This window comes from Falco biarmicus, chromosome 3 (assembly GCF_023638135.1).
Source record: "Falco biarmicus isolate bFalBia1 chromosome 3, bFalBia1.pri, whole genome shotgun sequence".
Classification (NCBI taxonomy): domain Eukaryota; kingdom Metazoa; phylum Chordata; class Aves; order Falconiformes; family Falconidae; genus Falco; species Falco biarmicus.
Window position 1 is genome coordinate 44,598,900 of NC_079290.1, and position 18,085 is coordinate 44,616,984.

General features: G+C 39.7%; 1 protein-coding gene across 1 annotated transcript; it reads left to right on the forward strand.

The window, feature by feature from the left end:
- Nucleotides 1-689: 689 nt before the first annotated feature.
- TTPA (alpha tocopherol transfer protein) lies at nt 690-18,014 on the forward strand. Its single transcript, XM_056331134.1, has 5 exons — nt 690-927; nt 8,970-9,123; nt 10,334-10,527; nt 13,084-13,194; nt 15,151-18,014. Exons 1-5 carry the CDS (start codon nt 733-735, stop codon nt 15,328-15,330), a joined length of 834 nt encoding a protein of 277 aa, XP_056187109.1. The 5' UTR covers nt 690-732; the 3' UTR covers nt 15,331-18,014.
- Nucleotides 18,015-18,085: the final 71 nt, after the last annotated feature.

Consider the following 18,085-nt stretch of genomic DNA (forward strand, 5'->3'; position numbering starts at 1 on the left):
CATCAAAGGAAGTGGTTGTAATAAAAAATCCTAACAGCCTCATTGAACTCTGCACCTTCAATAACTGAACTCACTGCTGGGCAGCAAAGCTGGACTGAGGCTGAATTCGGTTTTGCCATCCTTTTTCCAGACAGAGCAGATATATTTCGATTGCTGCGTGCTCACGTAACCGTCAGGTGCTCCTGTCCCACCAGCACCCATCTCTGCCCAGCAGCCGCAAGGAGGTTGCAGGTTTTTGCCACCGAGTACTTGAAGATGGGTTATTTTCGCCTGGAGGGCAGCCCACCAGCCCCAGCGGCCTCCGGGAGGACCAGGAGCTGCCTGCGGCAGGCGGCGCGGCCCCCCTGTCCCCGCCGGGCCCCCCCGCCCCCCCCCCCGGGCCCAGCGCCGTAGGGTCTCCCTCTCCCCCCGCCGAGCAGCGGGCACAGCTCCTTTTTGGAGGTGCAAGCCAAGGACACGAGATGGGCTTAAGGCACAGAATCCTAAAAAATGGTCAAACTCCGTAACATGAAAGTGAGAAGACGGTCCCAAAAGATCAACCGTCGCGGCCGGGCCGGCGGGGGACGCGGCACACCTGCCTCCTCCCCTTTGCCCCTTCGGGCCGGGAGGGTGCTCAGGGGTTAAGCCCCGCCGGGGGCGGAGGCAGCCCGGCCCGGCTCCGCCGCCGATCGCTTTCCAATGGGACCGGCGGGGCTGAGCGCGGCCGCCGCCTGAGAGCCGGCGGGCGGCGGGATGTCGCAGGGGCTGCCGGGCGCGGGGCGCCTCAACGACCTGCCCGACCACTCGCCGCGGGTGCGCAGCGCCGTCGCCGAGCTGCGGCGGCGGGCGGAGGCTGAGCCCGGCCAGCGCTGGCTGCAGCCCCTCACCGACTCCTTCCTGGTGAGGTTCCTGCGTGCCCGAGACTTCCACCTGGAGCTGGCCTGGAGGGTAAGGAGGGCCGGGGGAGCGGGAAGGGGCTGGGGGGGCTCCTGCCGTCCGCTGAGCGTGAGGGGGGGCGGCGGCTTCGCCCCTTGCCCGGGGAGCCCCCGCGGCGGCCACCAGCCAGCCGGCCTCGGCCCGGGGGCGCCCCAGCCGCCCGCTGGCGGGACGGGGTCCCGCAGGCCCACCGGGCCTCGCACCCCGCGGCCCCGCCGCCGGTGGCCCGGGGGTGTGCCGGGGCGGGAAGGCGGCGGGAAGGCCGGGGGTCTTGGGGCGGACGGGGGGATAATTGCTGGCCCCGGGCGGAGTCAGTGTGGCGGGTCGGGTGGGCGCTTGGGTGGGCCGAGGCTCAGCGGGCCGTTTCGGGGTGTAAGTGCCCGTCACGCGTGTCTTCAGCGTGGCAGAGCGGTGTAAATGTGCGGTGTGGGGGCTGGCTTTGTGCGGCCTTGGTGAGGTAACGTGGAGGTTACGGTAAGTGCGGGACAGTCGCATAATGTAGAGGTTACGGCCAGTGTGATAAGGTCGCAACTCCCATCAGGAAACAGTATCCTTTAAATGACATCCTTGTCAGGCTCAGGTTACTGGTTACTAGTAATGATACTAGTTTCATTGCAGATTTATAATTATTCTGACATAAAGCTATGAGTAAAAACTTATTTTCCCATGGAGTTTTGTCATTTACAACGCTCCTTTTGGGCTTTGTTAAGTTTTGGTACTTTCCTGGCCATTTGTATGGCTCTTTGCCATACAGACAGCACGTGTACTTTTAATATCCCACAGTACAAGCTGTTATTGATTGTTCCTTTTTTTACAGGAAGATTGACAACCACTGACCCTTTTGAACAGAAAGTGTTTCCAAATCTTCCCAGGGCAAAAACATTTCCTCACTTGTGCCAACTGGAAGCTGTGTTTCAGTGGAATTTGATGTTGATGACATAGCATTGCCCAACAGACCTCACCTTTTAATTTCTGACTTCTCTGTACTGTAGAACAGTTTAAAATTTTTCCAAGTTTAGTCACCATAAGAGAAGATTATTTGCATATGGATATATTGCGGGATCAGGGTAGCTAAAAAAGATTGTGAGAAATCGAATTAAGCCCTTAATCATAAATAGCTTTAAAAATTTTATCGTGCATTCTTTTCATTTGGCGCATGAGACTTGCATCATAGCTTTAAACCTTTCCTCCTCATTAGAAGAACTAGTAAGTCAAGTCAGATTTCTTTGGATATTTACAGATCTTATGTTTGCTTGAAGTTAATGAGATTGTTTGTATCGGAGCTGTGCACTAACAATTGTAGGACCATGCCTTTTTTTCTTTCCCAACAAAAGACATTTTGTTTTCATGTATTTCATGGTTCCAAAAAGTAGGGCTTAATGTGAAGACAGTATGCGCTCCTAAATATCCACTCCTAATTGCGTTGCAGTTGGTTGTTATTGATAATCCTATAGCTAGGACAGTGGCACTTTAGAATTTGGCCGGTATGTTTCTGCACTTTCTTGTTATTAATTGTGAGATATATTGTAGCTGGGACTAATCTTCAAGAGTGTGAAATCCAGGCTAAGTTTATGGATGGGAGTCTATGAAGTAGCAAATTTCCTATAGTCATCTTGAGAATCAGCCCTCTGTGACTGGGGACCTGCTTTGGAAAAACAAGGTCTTTTTAGAATCTCTTCAGAATTTCTGGCTCTCCACAGGCTGCTAAGTTTCTAAATTTCTTGTTTGGACCCTTTGAATTAGTAGATTCTGATGTTCAAAACCCACCTGTGTTTAATCTTTCCATCTAGAATTTCAGGTCTTCAAATCCTGTAGCTACTTGTACTTAATCTTTTATCTTAATATTCATATTTCATAATAATACACTGATTTCTAGGTTACTTCTGTTACAGCATGGGAAGCAATTCTTTGTTTTTTTGTTTTTTTTTTTTTTTAAGGAATGTGTTTATCTGCAATTGGTATATTAAGGCCCAAGAGAATTATTGTGCAAAACTCTGTGCTGGTCATGTATATTCATCTAACCCAAGTCTGACCACATGCAGAGGTTATGTTAATACTTCATCCTAGACAGAGCCCTCCTGCCATCAGTCCAGACAGTGGCTGCTTACTTCTATCCTGGCTTGATGTTGCCTCTCAGTTTGGAGTTCAGGCTGATACAGTCCCTTTTGCCCACTGGGCTCCTGTGTACTACTGCACGGTACTTGTAGAGCAGCTAAGGGATGATCAAAATTTGTTGCTCTGTCAATGCTTACAACAAAAGGTCATCAGGTATCTTTCTTAGTATGGGCTTATACTTAGCCTTAAATATGAATAAGAGTCTGGCAACTGACCAGACTGCTTATTGATATGTTCGTGGTTAATATTTGACACAGATTTATCTGATTTAAATTTATCAACATCTGGAAATGCTTCAGAAAATAATAATCAGGTAGATTGTGGCAAGACATTCAATTTATGAATCTTATATGATGACTTATTCCAACAGGAATGTTTTACATTTTTCCAGTGACAATTCTAGACTTGCTTTCAAGTACTGATGTATTGATGTATATCATGCAAAGAAAATCCACCACTGAAACAGGTAGCTAGCACTGAAGAGCTTAAAGAAGAGCTAAAAATGTCTGTAATTTTTTTAGAGCCAATGATTATTCATTCAAGCTCAGTAACAAACTATTCCCAAGTTAGAAGATAATTCTTTTAATGCATTTTGAATCACAGGAAGGATTAAACTTGGCCCAGTGCCTTGTCTTAGAAAGTGGCTGGAGATGTATGCATGAATCCGAGCCGCTTACATACAGGCTGCAGAAGAAGAGATGAAGTTAAGCGGGTAGATTCCATGAAAGGATTTCAAATGCATGAATGTTAATTAGTAAGAAAGTGTTAAGTCAGTCTACAAGAAATACCGGCAGAGATTTGTCTTTAGAAATGAACAGAAAATTCTTTGACACAGACTAACAATAACTTTCAAACACCATCACAAACCTTCAATAGGTAAATAAGAAATTTTTCTTGTCTTGTGAGACTTCTAGGCAATTCTTACCTGCCTACCAAAAATTAACACTCAGAAGGAACAGTGGTGCTATATCATTACAGCATCTTTTGTGCTTTTGTGATCTCTGTTAGCGATACAGATATGGATGAGATGCTAGTGTTGCAAAAGATTTCAGTCTGGATATAAATTTGTGCCCAAGCTGAGCATGTTATTTGCTCATGAATTTGTGAAGATACACCTACTTACTATATATTCTGTAAATGGAGAAGCAGGACAACGGGTCTCCAAAAGCCATGCGTTTATATATCCCTTTTCTAATGTACCAGCTATGTGTTTATGTTTGATTTCACTGTTGCACTCAAAACCACTGTCACTTGGATTCAGTAGTGATACGTGAAATCTGGAGAACGAGCATCTCCTTTCCTCCGTAAATCTTTTTGCCTAGTGCATTTTATTATGTCCTTGCATTACATCCCACAACTCTTGTATAATACTAATTCTCAGGGACTTGGGGATACTGTCCTTTTGTACTTGAAGTAGGTTATACTCTGGGGAAAAGAATGAAAATCTTTAAATTCAGTAAAAATGCCACACTGAAACTCTATGCCAAGAGTTGTGTTCCTAGCATATGACTTAGACTTTTTGTAAGCATTGTTTTTATGGCACTCAAACCAGTCTAAATATCTAGGATCCTTTCAGGAGTTCTGGTTGCTACAAGGGTATATAGGCAGACTGTGACTTTGCTCTGCATTTCATTTAAGGAGGAATCAAGGCTTCCTGATGTGTTGTACTGCATGTAAGTTGCTGAGAATAACTGTGCTGTACAAGAAGGATTGTTTTCCATAATGTCAAACATACGTCTGAGTCTGGGGCATTATCTCTGAGGTCCTTCACATCATTCAAATATAAATACCAAGTTTAAATCAGGTACTTGGCTGCTTTTCTTCCATCAACCCAGAGGGGTTCCTCAACAAGGATGGAAGAGCCCCTGTTAGGCTCTGTGGGCTGACTGTTAAGGAAATAAAAATGAATCGGCCAGTCTTCCCTTTGTGCTAAGCCAAATGTCTCAACTTAGGCATGTGCCAGCCCTCTCCCAACTGGCAATGGAATAATGTATGTGAAATGGGGAAAGTTCTGTGTCTCTATAAAAATACTTTAAATTCTTTGTCTGTGTATACCATGTGTTTAAATTCTGTGTGTAGCTATATGCACACACACACACACACACACACACACATATATATATATGCAGAAAAGTGTGTGTTTACATATATATGTTTATATTCTAAAGTTTGAGCTATTGGTTTATCCTCCAAATATCGCCAATAGAAAACATTTTTTTCCTAAACATCATGTGCATTGGTACAACTGCTGACACAAGTAGGGGCCTAATTCTGTCTAGCATCCTTGTTAATATGAATATATAGTTATTAATCAAGAAAAAATAATTAATTTACGTATACAAATACATTGGTTTGTGACAAGCGTGTTGTTCTCTAGTTCTTTTTATTCTAAGTAAAGTACTAGGTTTACCTTTCTTTGTTTTGTAGCACGTGAATCTTGGATTAATCAGTAACTTTATCATCTCTGATGTTCAGAAATCTGGAACTATCCCCAACAGATCTCAGGATAAAACCCTCTTAATTAATGCTAAACTCCAAACTCTGGTGTTTTTCATTCAGCTTTCCCCATTTATCAAGTTACCTTGCATTTATTTTCAGATGCTGAGCAGATGCTAAGTAGGTTATTCGTTTTGTAAACACAGATAATTATACATTGAGAAGTGTTATAACTACATGAGCCACCTTTTATACTAGGTAATGAATGCTCCTGGTTTTCCTGATACTAGATTGCTTCATCTTCTATATCCAGACCGATTGTTATATATAATATTTATGGTTTTCCTTGCTGTCTTTACTAGAAAAAAACCACAGGCCCATTTTTTGTTTTAATATTTCACATGAATTTCTGTATTTACACAACATTAAACTAGAAATTTTCAAAATAAATCTGGAAGTACCCACTACTAGTTTTTGAATTCCATTACGGATCTGCGGATTACTCATGGAACTAGCTGTGTTGGGCTTCAGATGTCGTGAATAAATCATTGAATCAGTAAATAATTTCAGGTAATTAATTTTCAAAGTCTGAGAATTCTTCAGCACTTTATGGCTGTCTGGCCAAGGGACGTATGTTTGGAGCTTAGCCATGTTATATGTCTAAAAGCTATACAGCTTGCCCATGTCATGGAAGGTATCGGAAAACTCCAACCATATGTTTAGTCCTTAATGGACTCACTAGTGGGTAAACAGTGTCTTCCATAAGGACCTTGAGTGTGTCACAAGCTGTGAACGCCATTCCCTTTCTCCTAAGATCTAGAGCTTAAATCCTTGTTGTTTCCAACTTGGAAAAAGTGAATATTCATGAAAACTAACTGTACTGACAAGATAGGATTATTCAGGGTATTCAATGAATTTATCATTTTTACTCTTATCTTGGTTTTGTCAGGCAGCTCTTCAGAGATGTATAAGGTATGTATGTAATTGTTAATTGGGTTCATTAAGTACCACAGATTTTAGAAGAACAGGGAGAAATGACAAAGCTACAGATGCTGTATAGTTGTTTTGAGGGTGTTTTTGTATGTTGCTGCTATTTAAGTGTCTGTTGGGAAGACCAAGGACAAGAATGTAGTATGTTGACAGTGCTGCCTGGTTGGCACAAAGTGGTTGGGATTGCTCAAACAGTGCCCTTTGTAAAGAGTCAAGTACCAGGAGTGAGATAATCAGAGTACCTCATCAGGCCTGTCTTTGCAATTATAGTGAATTTCTGTTCCACAAATTAACTTACTTTCCCTACTCCCTCCCCCAGCCTTTTTTGTTTGCTTGTTTTCAAGTTAGCCTAGACTATAATTGGCTTAATGCAGTCAAAAGGCTTCTAGTAAAATTCTCCTAATGAGTAAAAGTTTGTTTCTACAGTGTATGGTTTAGGTTGAGGCTTTTATCAACTTTCTTATTGCCAAATCAAATGGGACTTCAACATGGCAAATGAACTCTGAATGAAAAAATAAATACAATACGTATTTATAGGTGCTATTTCCGTGAAGGTTATAGCTAATTTCTGATCGGTGTGTCATTTAACTGTAAGTAAATTCTGCTGACAAACAATAATGCCTTATAAAAAGTTTCCTCATGACAATTTGAGAGACCTTCAAAACAATTCAAGACCTTCAACTGAGCAGAAAAGCCTTAAGCTGAAGAAGTAGTATATGATTATGTACAATGATACAAGAAACTTGAAAGTAGAGGGAAGGGTAAGAAATAAGACTAGTTATCTAATACAAGCATGCCATGAGGTACAGGACGGTGAGTCTCAGGTGTCCCTCTTAAGAGTCTGTAGGTAAGCATCAGTGTAGCTAATGCTGTGATGTTCCAAGGGATGAATTCAGTATCTGAGAAGATAGATCTGAGAACAACTGAGGTTCTTTCTATTAAAATGGTGAATAAAATTATACTTGCATAGATCAAAGAAATTTGTAATGTGTTTAATGTTGTGTTTTATTAGTTGGAGCTGACAGTTCTTTTAACAATAACATTTCAGTTGTGAAATATGCAGTAATTGAGAAATGAATAAAAATTGGTTTCTCAATACAGATCAATAGAAATAAAAGACTGTTGGTTAATGCTTTCATTGTGGTGAACACATTTAATTTGTGAAACTGCTGAGATCAGTTGACTTTGCTGTTTGAAATACAGTAACAATTTTAAAGGCTAGCCTGTGCCTGCTACCTTTAAGATTTAAGTCTACATTTCAGTTTGTTGTGAAACAAGTTACTGAAAAATTCTGAGTCTTTTAGCTTCTTCAAAGGTCTCAGGTTAGAAGTCTAAACTGTAGCTGTTTAGGAAATTTTAATACAAAATCTAAATTACTTGCTATAGCTATTCCTCTACCCTCCAGAATCAGTGCTAGAGAACTTAGCATGGGTGATATAGCAGAGGCAGAATTTAGTTTAATCAAAAGGAAGCTTTTTAGAAGAGAGTCTTGCATAGCTTCCCACTTACCTATTCAAAATATCTTAAACAGATTTTAGTAGTAGGGCATAGCAGTTCATTTTCCCTACCACCACTTCATTAATATTAAAGGAAAACCAGCAATTAGACTTGGAAATTAGAATTACTGATCATCAACTCAGTCTGTGTCTAAGATGACCTTTCACAGTATCACCTGTAATTCCTCTACATAGATGTTACCTCAGAAAGGAACGCCTTTAACTGGCTGTTCCTTAGAGTCAGGCCATGTCCCTTCAACACACAGCTCTTCCAGTGTCTTAGACATACTGGTTTATGATGCTGCCTTTCAGCCTAAGGAACTGGGGTGATCATGTCCTGGATAATGGACAGGATCTCTGTTTTAACAAAACAGGTTCTGGTTATTTCCACTCTTGAGGGAGGGAAACTGACTAATGGGTAACGGACCCACTATATTGTTATATTCCATTTCAGAGGGGTAGGAGGGACTTTAAAAATGCGCTTTGGATATGCTGATGATCATACCTGTTGTAAATAGTAAACTAGATTTGTTAATGATTGTATGTATGAAATGGGCCTGTACTTTATGGAGGGGAGGGGGCGGGTGGGTGGGTGAAGGAGAATGTTTGTCTGTAAAACTTTGGACATCTAAATGCAAAAAATCCTGAATGAATCTGATGCATTGTCAAACCAAATAACCCTAAAGGTAACTTGAGTAAGAAAACTGGGGTTTAGACATATTTTACGTAGAAACAACAGGCTTTTGCTACATATTCCAGTTTTCTTTTCTGACACAAAATGACAACTGCAGTCCATGAACCATTTGACAAGGTTCTGAATTCATCGTAATCACTTACTTGATCCAGTATAGCAACCTTCTGCTTCTAGGAGTGATTTGCTTAAAATGTACAATTAAATTATAGCTAATTTAATGAATTAAACATGACTGTGACCACATGTTGAAAACATATTTTTTTAAGTGTGCTTTTCATAAAATACCTAATGGTTGTCTGACATCCACATTTATTTTTTTCCAGTTATTGAAGAATTACCAGAAGTGGAGAATTGAATGCCCAGAAATAAGTGCAGATTTACGACCATCTTCTGTTCTTGGTCTTTTGCATGCTGGCTATCATGGAGTCCTGAGATCAAGGGACCCACACGGAAGCAAAGTTCTAGTATACAGGATTGGTGAGTGACAAAATTGCTTGGACCTGTTTCACACCTGGCTCTGTCACTGATTTTTATTTTTCTTTTTGGGGGGTGGGGGGTGGAGTGGGTGGCGGTGTTTGTATGGGTGCAACGCCAGGGGTTGGTGCAATCAGATAATATCAGAATGTCTTAACTAGAAAGTTAACATATTTAAGTTCCCTGTTAGAGATACCTTTTCATTAATATAAAGGTGAGTTTATTGAGAACAATTACATCATTTGACTTATATATTGATATTGCTAAAGCTGTACAATCCTTTATGAAAAACTTACATTCTTTGTAGTGGAATTGTTGTCTACATCAAAAGAAGTCTTAAAGGTAAAAGCCTGAAGCTTCTAAGAATATGTGTCTGTTTGGGTCTGAGTGTCCTAATAATTATGTTTCCATATGAATTTTCAAAGCCATGTGCTAGGACTGTGGTACTCAGGTAGGTGCAGCACAGGGGTGAGAATAGGTCTATACCTAGTCTTGTACCGATGTTCAGTTTAGATGGGAATGAGAAGTTCACTGGATTTTCACTGTTCACACATAGCCAGAGTCTTGTAACAACAATCTGAAGGTCCTTTGTTTGTTTGTTTGCACTCCCAAAAGTCTTTAAAAAAAAGATGTAGTTAAAAGATCACGTTACCATATTTCTTTGTGCTTGTTTTGGACAGGGACGTTACTTTTGCTAGCTTTCAAATAATTGCTTTATTATCAGCTAGTCTAGTTGAAGGTTGTGCTCTGAAGCTTTCGTCTAGGGTTAAGACTCGTCCCATGCAATTCTTTGCTCAGGCCTCAGAAAAACAAGTGAGATTCGCCAAATCTTAGCAGAATTACTGTACTGAAGAAAAAGTTTATGAATTGATTGGATTGATGATCTGTAATTTCTGCTAGCCTGACTGTTACTGAATTAAGCTGTTCCTGTTAAAACCTTGTACTGGAGGCTACATCCATGGGTGGAACGTTACATTAGGTGGCATCTACACCCATCTACCATTAGGTGGTACCATCTACAAAGAGAGTGTAAAGGGTGAGTGACGGAGCAGGCACACAAAATAACTTCTGTACTGCCAAATTGGTTTATTTCAGGACCTTTGATATTGCTGGTTACTTGTTCCTGAGAAGCACGTTAGAAGCAGTAGCAAGCAAAAGTATAGGTTTATGTGATGTTCTCATGGTAATGCAGAGTAATCTATTCACTCTTCAGGACAGTGGGATCCCAAGTTATTTACAGCATACGATGTGTTTCGTGTAAGCCTCATCACATCTGAACTCATTGTAAAGGAGATTGAGACTCAGCGGAATGGAGTCAAGGCTATCTTTGATCTTCAAGGCTGGCGATTTGCTCATGCATTTCAAATCAGTCCAGCAGTGGCCAAGAAAATTGCTGCTGTTCTCACAGTAAGTATGACATGCTGCTTCATTGCTTTAACTCTCAATTTTTCATCTGTTGCAAGCTATAGTAAATTTTCCTTCTGTAGACCTCCTTAGAGTCTATACAGCTTTAAAGAACAAAATCTTAAATCCATTAGGAGTCATAGGTTTTGCTTGGTTTGACTTGAAGTATGTTCTTGTATAGCAGAAAATTACCTTTAACCTCTGATGTTTATAAGAACTCCACTGACCTGTTACAACACAAGAATTTCATGAGCGTAAGTGCCCATGAAGCCCAGTTCTGTAAGGATCTCTGTTCGTTATCCCATTTAATCTCTTCCATTTTTTTTCGGCATTAACTCAACAGTCAAAGCTTTTTTTCCCTGACACTTAGAGAGGATGAGAAATAGCATGCACAAAGAGCAGTTAAGAGCAAGACAGTACTAACTTTTTACCAGCATGGATGATGCTACATGATCTTCCAACTGCTACCAACAGAATGTATAATGTTTATGTTCTGCTTGCTTTTTGCCCCCTCAACATGAAGGTTATTTTGTGCATTCACTACTACCTCAATTCCTATTTTTCACAAAGCTTGTGGGTGTTTCATTGTCTAAGACTTGTTCATTGCTGTCAAATTTGGTTGAACTTCGCCAATGGATTTCAGGGGGAAGAACAAAAGAATAAAAGAAGGGGACAGAGAACAGACAGCCAAGGTTCAGTATAGTCCCATAAACACATTTTCCTTCAGAATTTAGATTGAAAGTCAGCAATAATAAAACTGTTAGCTTGTGATGTGGAAATGAGTGAGGGAGGTAATCTCTTGCTCTGATTTTGTAAGGTTTTGAAGTTCAATCAAAGCGTCAGAACTTACAGTTGTTCTTCCTTTTTGGTATCTGCTGTAGAACTTAAGTGAAACCAGTAGGTATTCCCAACTTTTCACATCTGGAATAAGAAATCTTGATGTTCATCTGATTCTGGGCAAGATCTCATGAGAACAGGACTAGTAAGAGTGTTTTAGTTGATTTCTGAGGTAGTAAACAAGTTGCTAGTATTTTTTTCACTTTGAAATAGAGCAGAAAGGAGGTAGAACAGGATTTGCAATTGCATCTAAAGGTTTCAATCCATTATCTCAAGCGAGGAAATTCTCTGAATATGATGTTTCCATCTTGACCTATTTCAGATTTGTTGCATGCTTTTCAATGCTTATTAATAGCTATTGGGGGAAAAAAAAAAAAAGACAACAACAAATTTGTGTGTTTCCAGTGTTCTTTTCTAAGAAGAGAAATAAGTTAAACTCATTTTTTTTCAGATTCCTTTCATTGCTTTAATTAGGTTCAGGTATTTTGCCAAAAGATTGTCTTAGTGTTGCTCAACATGCTTTTAAGTAAAAATTAAGGAACCTTAGTTTCAACCCTGTGTTTTACTTAAGAAATGTGTCTTGCAAATTACTATCCTGTGTGAAGAAACAGAAGTTAATAGAAAGGAAATATGTACTAAGGAATGGAAAGCATAGTAAGAATAGTAAGTGACATCATCTTGCAAAATCTATTACCCTTGGCAAAACCAAATTGTTTTGTGAAAAACATCACAGTAGACCTTAAGTATACGGTAACACATGGTAATGTACAGTAAACCTACAATCTGATAGTTTTGAGATCTTTATCATACATTAAAATCTAAAAGGAGTTGCATTTAAGAAATATGTGGGGTTTAGGGTTTTTTTACTTATAGAAGAATGAGAAGCGTGCATGAAATTATGTGAGATGAGCTGCTGTACTAGTGGGGAGAATTTTTTGTGAGAAGTAGCACTTACATTAGCAGAAATCCTCTGGTTGCAGAGGTAGTATCAGGTTGGATGTGAATGGAAGCTATAATTTCCCCATTGCATAATGCTGTCTTTGAGCACTGCTGTGTTTTCTTTTAACTTTCAAAGGTCTGGGACTTCTAAATGAATGCAAGTAGAAGTATTTCATATTATAAAGGCTGTATATAGCAGATACAATTTTTATTTTCATTATGACAGTAATCTTTTTGTAAAGCTGAACTTCTGGCTTGGGCAAATTCCCAGTAATTTCAAGGCTTGTCTCTAAATTATAAATATAAATTATTTAACTGAAAGTTAGTAGCTTCAGTGGTTTATATTTATATATATTGGCATATTATCCTTCAGGCTGTGAATCGCCAATGAAAGCACATGGCTAGATAGCTTTTTGGTAAATCAGCAGCAGAATCTCTATTGTGAAGGATTGTACCTCCGAAGAAAGGCTGAGCAAAAGCTTTGAATATGTTACTTATGTGCAGTTGGGTGAGGGTTTTCTTGTTTGATTTTCTGTTTAGTTTTTTTTTTAATATCCTCTCCTCCTACTGAATTTTTTATTTTTCCTCCTAATGGGATATATATGATTTTTCTAAGTGTTGTTGGGGCAGTGTAAATTAAGAGCACTCCAAAGTGCAGGAACTGGCAAAGTCAGGAGGAATACTCTAACCTATGGACTAGATAGTTTTCACAGACTTGTCCTTAACAGTAGAATCTTTCCAATATTTGCTTTTCCTTACACTGTTTTTCACGTATTTTGACAGGATTCCTTTCCTCTAAAAGTTCGAGGTATCCACTTGATTAATGAGCCTTTATTCTTCCACTCAGTCTTCGCTCTAATTAAGCCTTTTCTCACTGAAAAAATAAAGGAACGGGTGAGTGCACACAAATATTTCTTTCTGCCACAAAATCCTTACATGACAGTCTGTAGCACTTCTCTTAGGATCTGGGCACTCCTGAGCACTGAAGAGCATAAATCATTTTTGTGTGTTAGTGCCATAGAGGCCTCCAGAAACTAACTGTAAAGCATTTGCAGTTGTCACTAACATGAGAGTTGCAAGTGGTTGCTGTTATCAACACTCTGAAGATAAAAAACACTGTGACACAGAGAGGTTAAATAATTTGCTTGAGATCACACAACAATTCTTACGAAGAACTAGGAAGAAACAGGTCCTGGATCTCCTAGCACTGTGCCTTTAAATGACAGTGAGAAATTGTTACTGAACAGTGATGATATGCTCCAAGAAGACAACTTTTTAGTTGTGAAAGACCAGCGGGGGCATTTATGCATCAAAAATAGGACAGGCTTAAGTTCAAAAATTTTTTTTCCAAATAGCTTCTTAGTTGTTTTAAATTGTATTGCAGTTTCAAATCTGAAAACCTGTTTGTAGTTGGATGGAAAAGCATGTCAAGAATTCTGGTTTATTGTAGCATAGGAAGAATATTGGACGTTTCAACATTTCACAGTACCTCCTTTTGTACCAGCTAACACAGGACTAAGGTACAAATAAACAGCCCTGCCTATTATTTCCACTCTGAAGCCCCCTTGTTTCAGCGTGTGGATCTTGTGGATTTGCAGTAGCCATTGCACTCCGGGACAGTAAATCCAGTTTTTTCTGGTCACTGTTAACTGTTATTTGGCAGTCCCCTTTTTCTAGCAGTTGTGTTTACATTAGAGAGGTGGCCCTGTACAGTCCCTCACTCTCAAAAGATGATTAAAAAAGGGAGCATGTTCCAGCAGCCTGATACTGTGGCCCTTCTTCTCTCACATTAATACCTGCAACCCCCCCATACACACACCTGATTCGGCTCAGAATGTCTCAGGTTAGAACTGCAAAAGCAGAAAAGAGGGCAGATGGACATTAAAGGCATGAAAGAAAACAAACCAGATATCCCAGTTCATGGAATGGAACAGAAGCAGATTGGTTTGAGTTACAGGTATGATCTGAAAAAAAACCCTCTAAGGGCCAGTTCCCCATCCTTCATAGGAATAATTATTATTCACTTAGTATTTTACTTCCTGATGAAATGTTAGAATAAAAGGCAGCCAACTACCTTTCGAGTGCATATTCTTGCACTTTTTATGTAACAATAATTGCAGAAATTTCTTGTCAAGTGTTAAAAAGAGGCCTGTGAAAGTGTCTGACTGGAAGCAATGGACAAGTATTCAAAATAGCTACAATAAAGCAAGGAGAGAAGAACCTGAACTACACTATCACAAGGGTTAAAGTGGAGGAGTAGCCCAGGATCTAATTTCAGCTGGAACTGAAACATAAGGAAGGACTGAGATACAGATTCTTTTGAATATCCTTCTTGGCACCTGTCTGAACCTACCTACATACTACATAATGTTGGTTTTAAATACCTGTGACTGGACCAGATAGTAATGGCCAGGAGCCAAACACTGTGCTGTTCATGAAAATGACTGAAAAACACGATACCTATCATGACAAGACCAAACTCCAGTCTTCCCGTGCTTTAGCTCACTGTTCGGATGTAGTGTGTACCCTTATCAGTGCTGCTAAACCCATCTGGAACAAGTGTGTAGTTAGTTTCAGCTCCAGTGCTCACAGCTGCATAAAATGCAGATCTGGGGTTGTAGTCCATGCTTCATCAAGCTGCAGATACTGAGCAGGACTGTGAGCTCCTATGGGAAACTCGCTTACGTGGTACTTCCTTCTTCATTTAAGGAGCTCGTTATGGACAAGTACATTTGTGTAGTCAAACCAAGCTGGTGGCTTCAGCTCTTAGGCTGAGTTTCTTTGCTGCTTGTTTGCACTCAGTTCTCTAGCATTCATACCCAATTAAATGCTTTTCATATTTTGTTTTAGGTCTATATGCATGGAAATAACTACATGCAGAGTCTGACCGAACACTTCCCAGCCAGCATTCTTCCACAGGAATATGGGGGGGAGGAAGTCTCCATTGAAGAGTTGGCCAAGGAATGGACTGACTTTATAATGGCATCTGCAGATTATCTTCAGAGCATTTCTCTGGTTGCCCAGGAATAACCTTGTTACAGTATTATATCAATTCTTGAACACCTGGAAGTGGAAATTAGTTTAATACGCAATCTTTTGTGTAACGTGAAATTACTGTAAATGAAAGCGGTATGTCTCTGCAGGGCACTGTTAGATTGACTGCACTTTAAACTAACCGGAGTCTTACCAGTGTGTATGACTGAAGAGATTAATGAGTTCTACATATTTGCAGTACTGTTTGTAATTGATTAACTTCTATGCCAAAAAGCTGAGTAGTGTGCTGGATATTAGAGACTGATACTGCTCCTGTTAAGTCTTTGGAGAAAACTCAGCTGTAGTAATGTAGTTCAGAACCTTATGTATAGCTCTTGTATCTTGGCTTGTCAAGATAATAGTATACAAAAAGGAACAGGTGAATGGGGTAGACTAGTTTGTTGCAGAAGTATGACTACAAGGCTAATTTGCAAGGGGTGAAAAGAGGCTGCTTTTTAGATTGATTCTCAGGGAAAAAGGCTGTTTTGTTAGTTTGTGTCAAATTGAAAATTAGTGAGCAATAGTGAGACTTTTGTGTTGATCTTTGTGCTGCTTTTGCAGCTTCCCTTTTTGTGCTAATTAACGCAGTAATCTTCCAGTTTTATAGAGGAAGATAGGGAAAACATCATGTACCTGTTCTTCAAAGGACAGTATGAATCAGGAGGAGGAACTGGTGAGAGTCAAAACAACCTTGAAAATTCTGATTTTCTTTCTTCAAAGAGATACTGTCTATGGAGAAGCTTTGAGCAACTCCAGTTATGGTCACCTTTAATTCCTACTGTAGAGCACTACAGAGGTCAAGAGCTCTTAGCTGTTAGCAGTATCTGTTTTGGAGGGTGAAGTAGATTACCCTTCGTGGATCTGAACTTTAGAAATACCTGTTGCGTGGTTTAAGGGTGCTTGTAGGTCACTTTGGACCTCAGCATAGAAGATGCTGAGTATCTTGATTTTATTTTCAGAAAAGGAGCTGGCAACTTGCCAGTCTGTCTTCTGTTGGGCACTGGAAGAAATTGGTTTTAATTTTTGTTGAGCCCTCTTCTTCATTTCTGTAGGGGTAAGGAAAAAATATTAATCTGTTTATACTTATCGAAAACAGTTTGTTGGTTTTTTTAAGGGACATTATTCAGATACAAACACTGCATGTGAAAAAGCTGTCACTCACATTACATAGCAGTATCATCCTGCAATCCCCAGTATTTAATAATCTAAACAATTCTTTTACTTTTCACTCAGCTTTTTGTTAAAAACTGTTAGCATACCAACTGCTAGAATTCATTTGCCCAGTTTTTAACTCTTGTTTTGTAATAAGCTAAGTGATCTTTGGATAAGCATTATATATTTAAGCATTCCATATGAGTCTTTGTATAAATGAATCCATAACAAATGCTTTGTTTCTAAGGCAGCTAGAAGTGCTAATGTCAGTTATTTTGGGATCTTTAGGACATTGGGATGTTACGTGCTTAGGGGAGAGAAATGAGACTATTCTATTAAATCAGAAATGTCTTATGGTAGATGATCATTAATACTGTGTTGTTGCAAAAGCCACTGGGAACTGTTCATTATTAGCAAGGGAAACATCTATGAAAGGCCCACAGAGTACTCGTTGGTTGTAGTTCCTTCTGCTGTGGTACGGTCAATGCCAGGTACAAAGTACTTGCAAAACCGACAGGCATTTAAATTAGTTTTTCTTTCTTTCAGTTCCCTCATTTCCTTAAGTGCATTTTTCATTCTTCTCTTTCAGGATGTCTTTGATACGGAGCCTAAATTTAAGGAAATATTTTTTCAGATACATTTTCATATATTCGTGTATTTCATATATCTTTCTTTTTCTCAGATTGAACTATTTTGTAATACAAAGCTCCTTAAATAGAGGAGTTCAGTGAAGCTCTAGTTCTTCACTGTAGGAAAATAAACTAAGTAGTCAGGCATCTGGCAATTCTTCAAGTGTGTATCTCAAGTTCCAAATCACTTACAAACTGGAGAACTGAAGCTATTTTCGTAATTTTGTGCTCTTCAGTTTTAATCCTTGAATGTAAACCACATAAAGGATTGAACTGTTTTGCAGCGAATGGGAAAATTTAAACTTTTCCTATGAAACTGATCTCTAATCGTTGCTGTTTTATGTAGCAGAGATGTCATGTGATTGCATATGTATATGCAGATGGACAGAATGTAGCTTTTTTAAAATCTTCATTGGGACTACACCAGCACTATGAATATGAAGTTCTAAATGTCTTAAAAAATATCCTGAATCTATTACTAAATGATGTTATATTTGCATAACAACAGAGCACTGAGTGCAGTTATTTTTTCATGAACTGTTAATTATTTCTTAATGTTTACATGATATATAGAAGGTAGGAACTGTAACTGCAGTTGCTGCTAATAGTAAGGACACCAGCTAATTAGAACATTTGCATAATTAATGGAAGAGGTATTAATTAGTATGTTGAGTGGTGGTATGGCAGCGTTGAGCTGTAGTGTCAACAGAAAAGGTAAAAATCTCCAAGTGCATTGTTCTTTAGGAATATCAAGAGTGCCTCTAAAGAAAGCAAGCTGCTATTAAATGATGCAACTGTAATTTACTACTGACTGCAAGCACAACGTAATGCACAACGGTTTTTGTAATTTTTTTTATGGATTAACACCATTCTATTAATAAACTTTTTCTAGCGGAACCAGCCCCGCCTGTCGGTGTTTGTGAGACGAGGGTGGCGCTCCCGGGGCGCGGCGAAGGGCCCCCGCAGGGCCG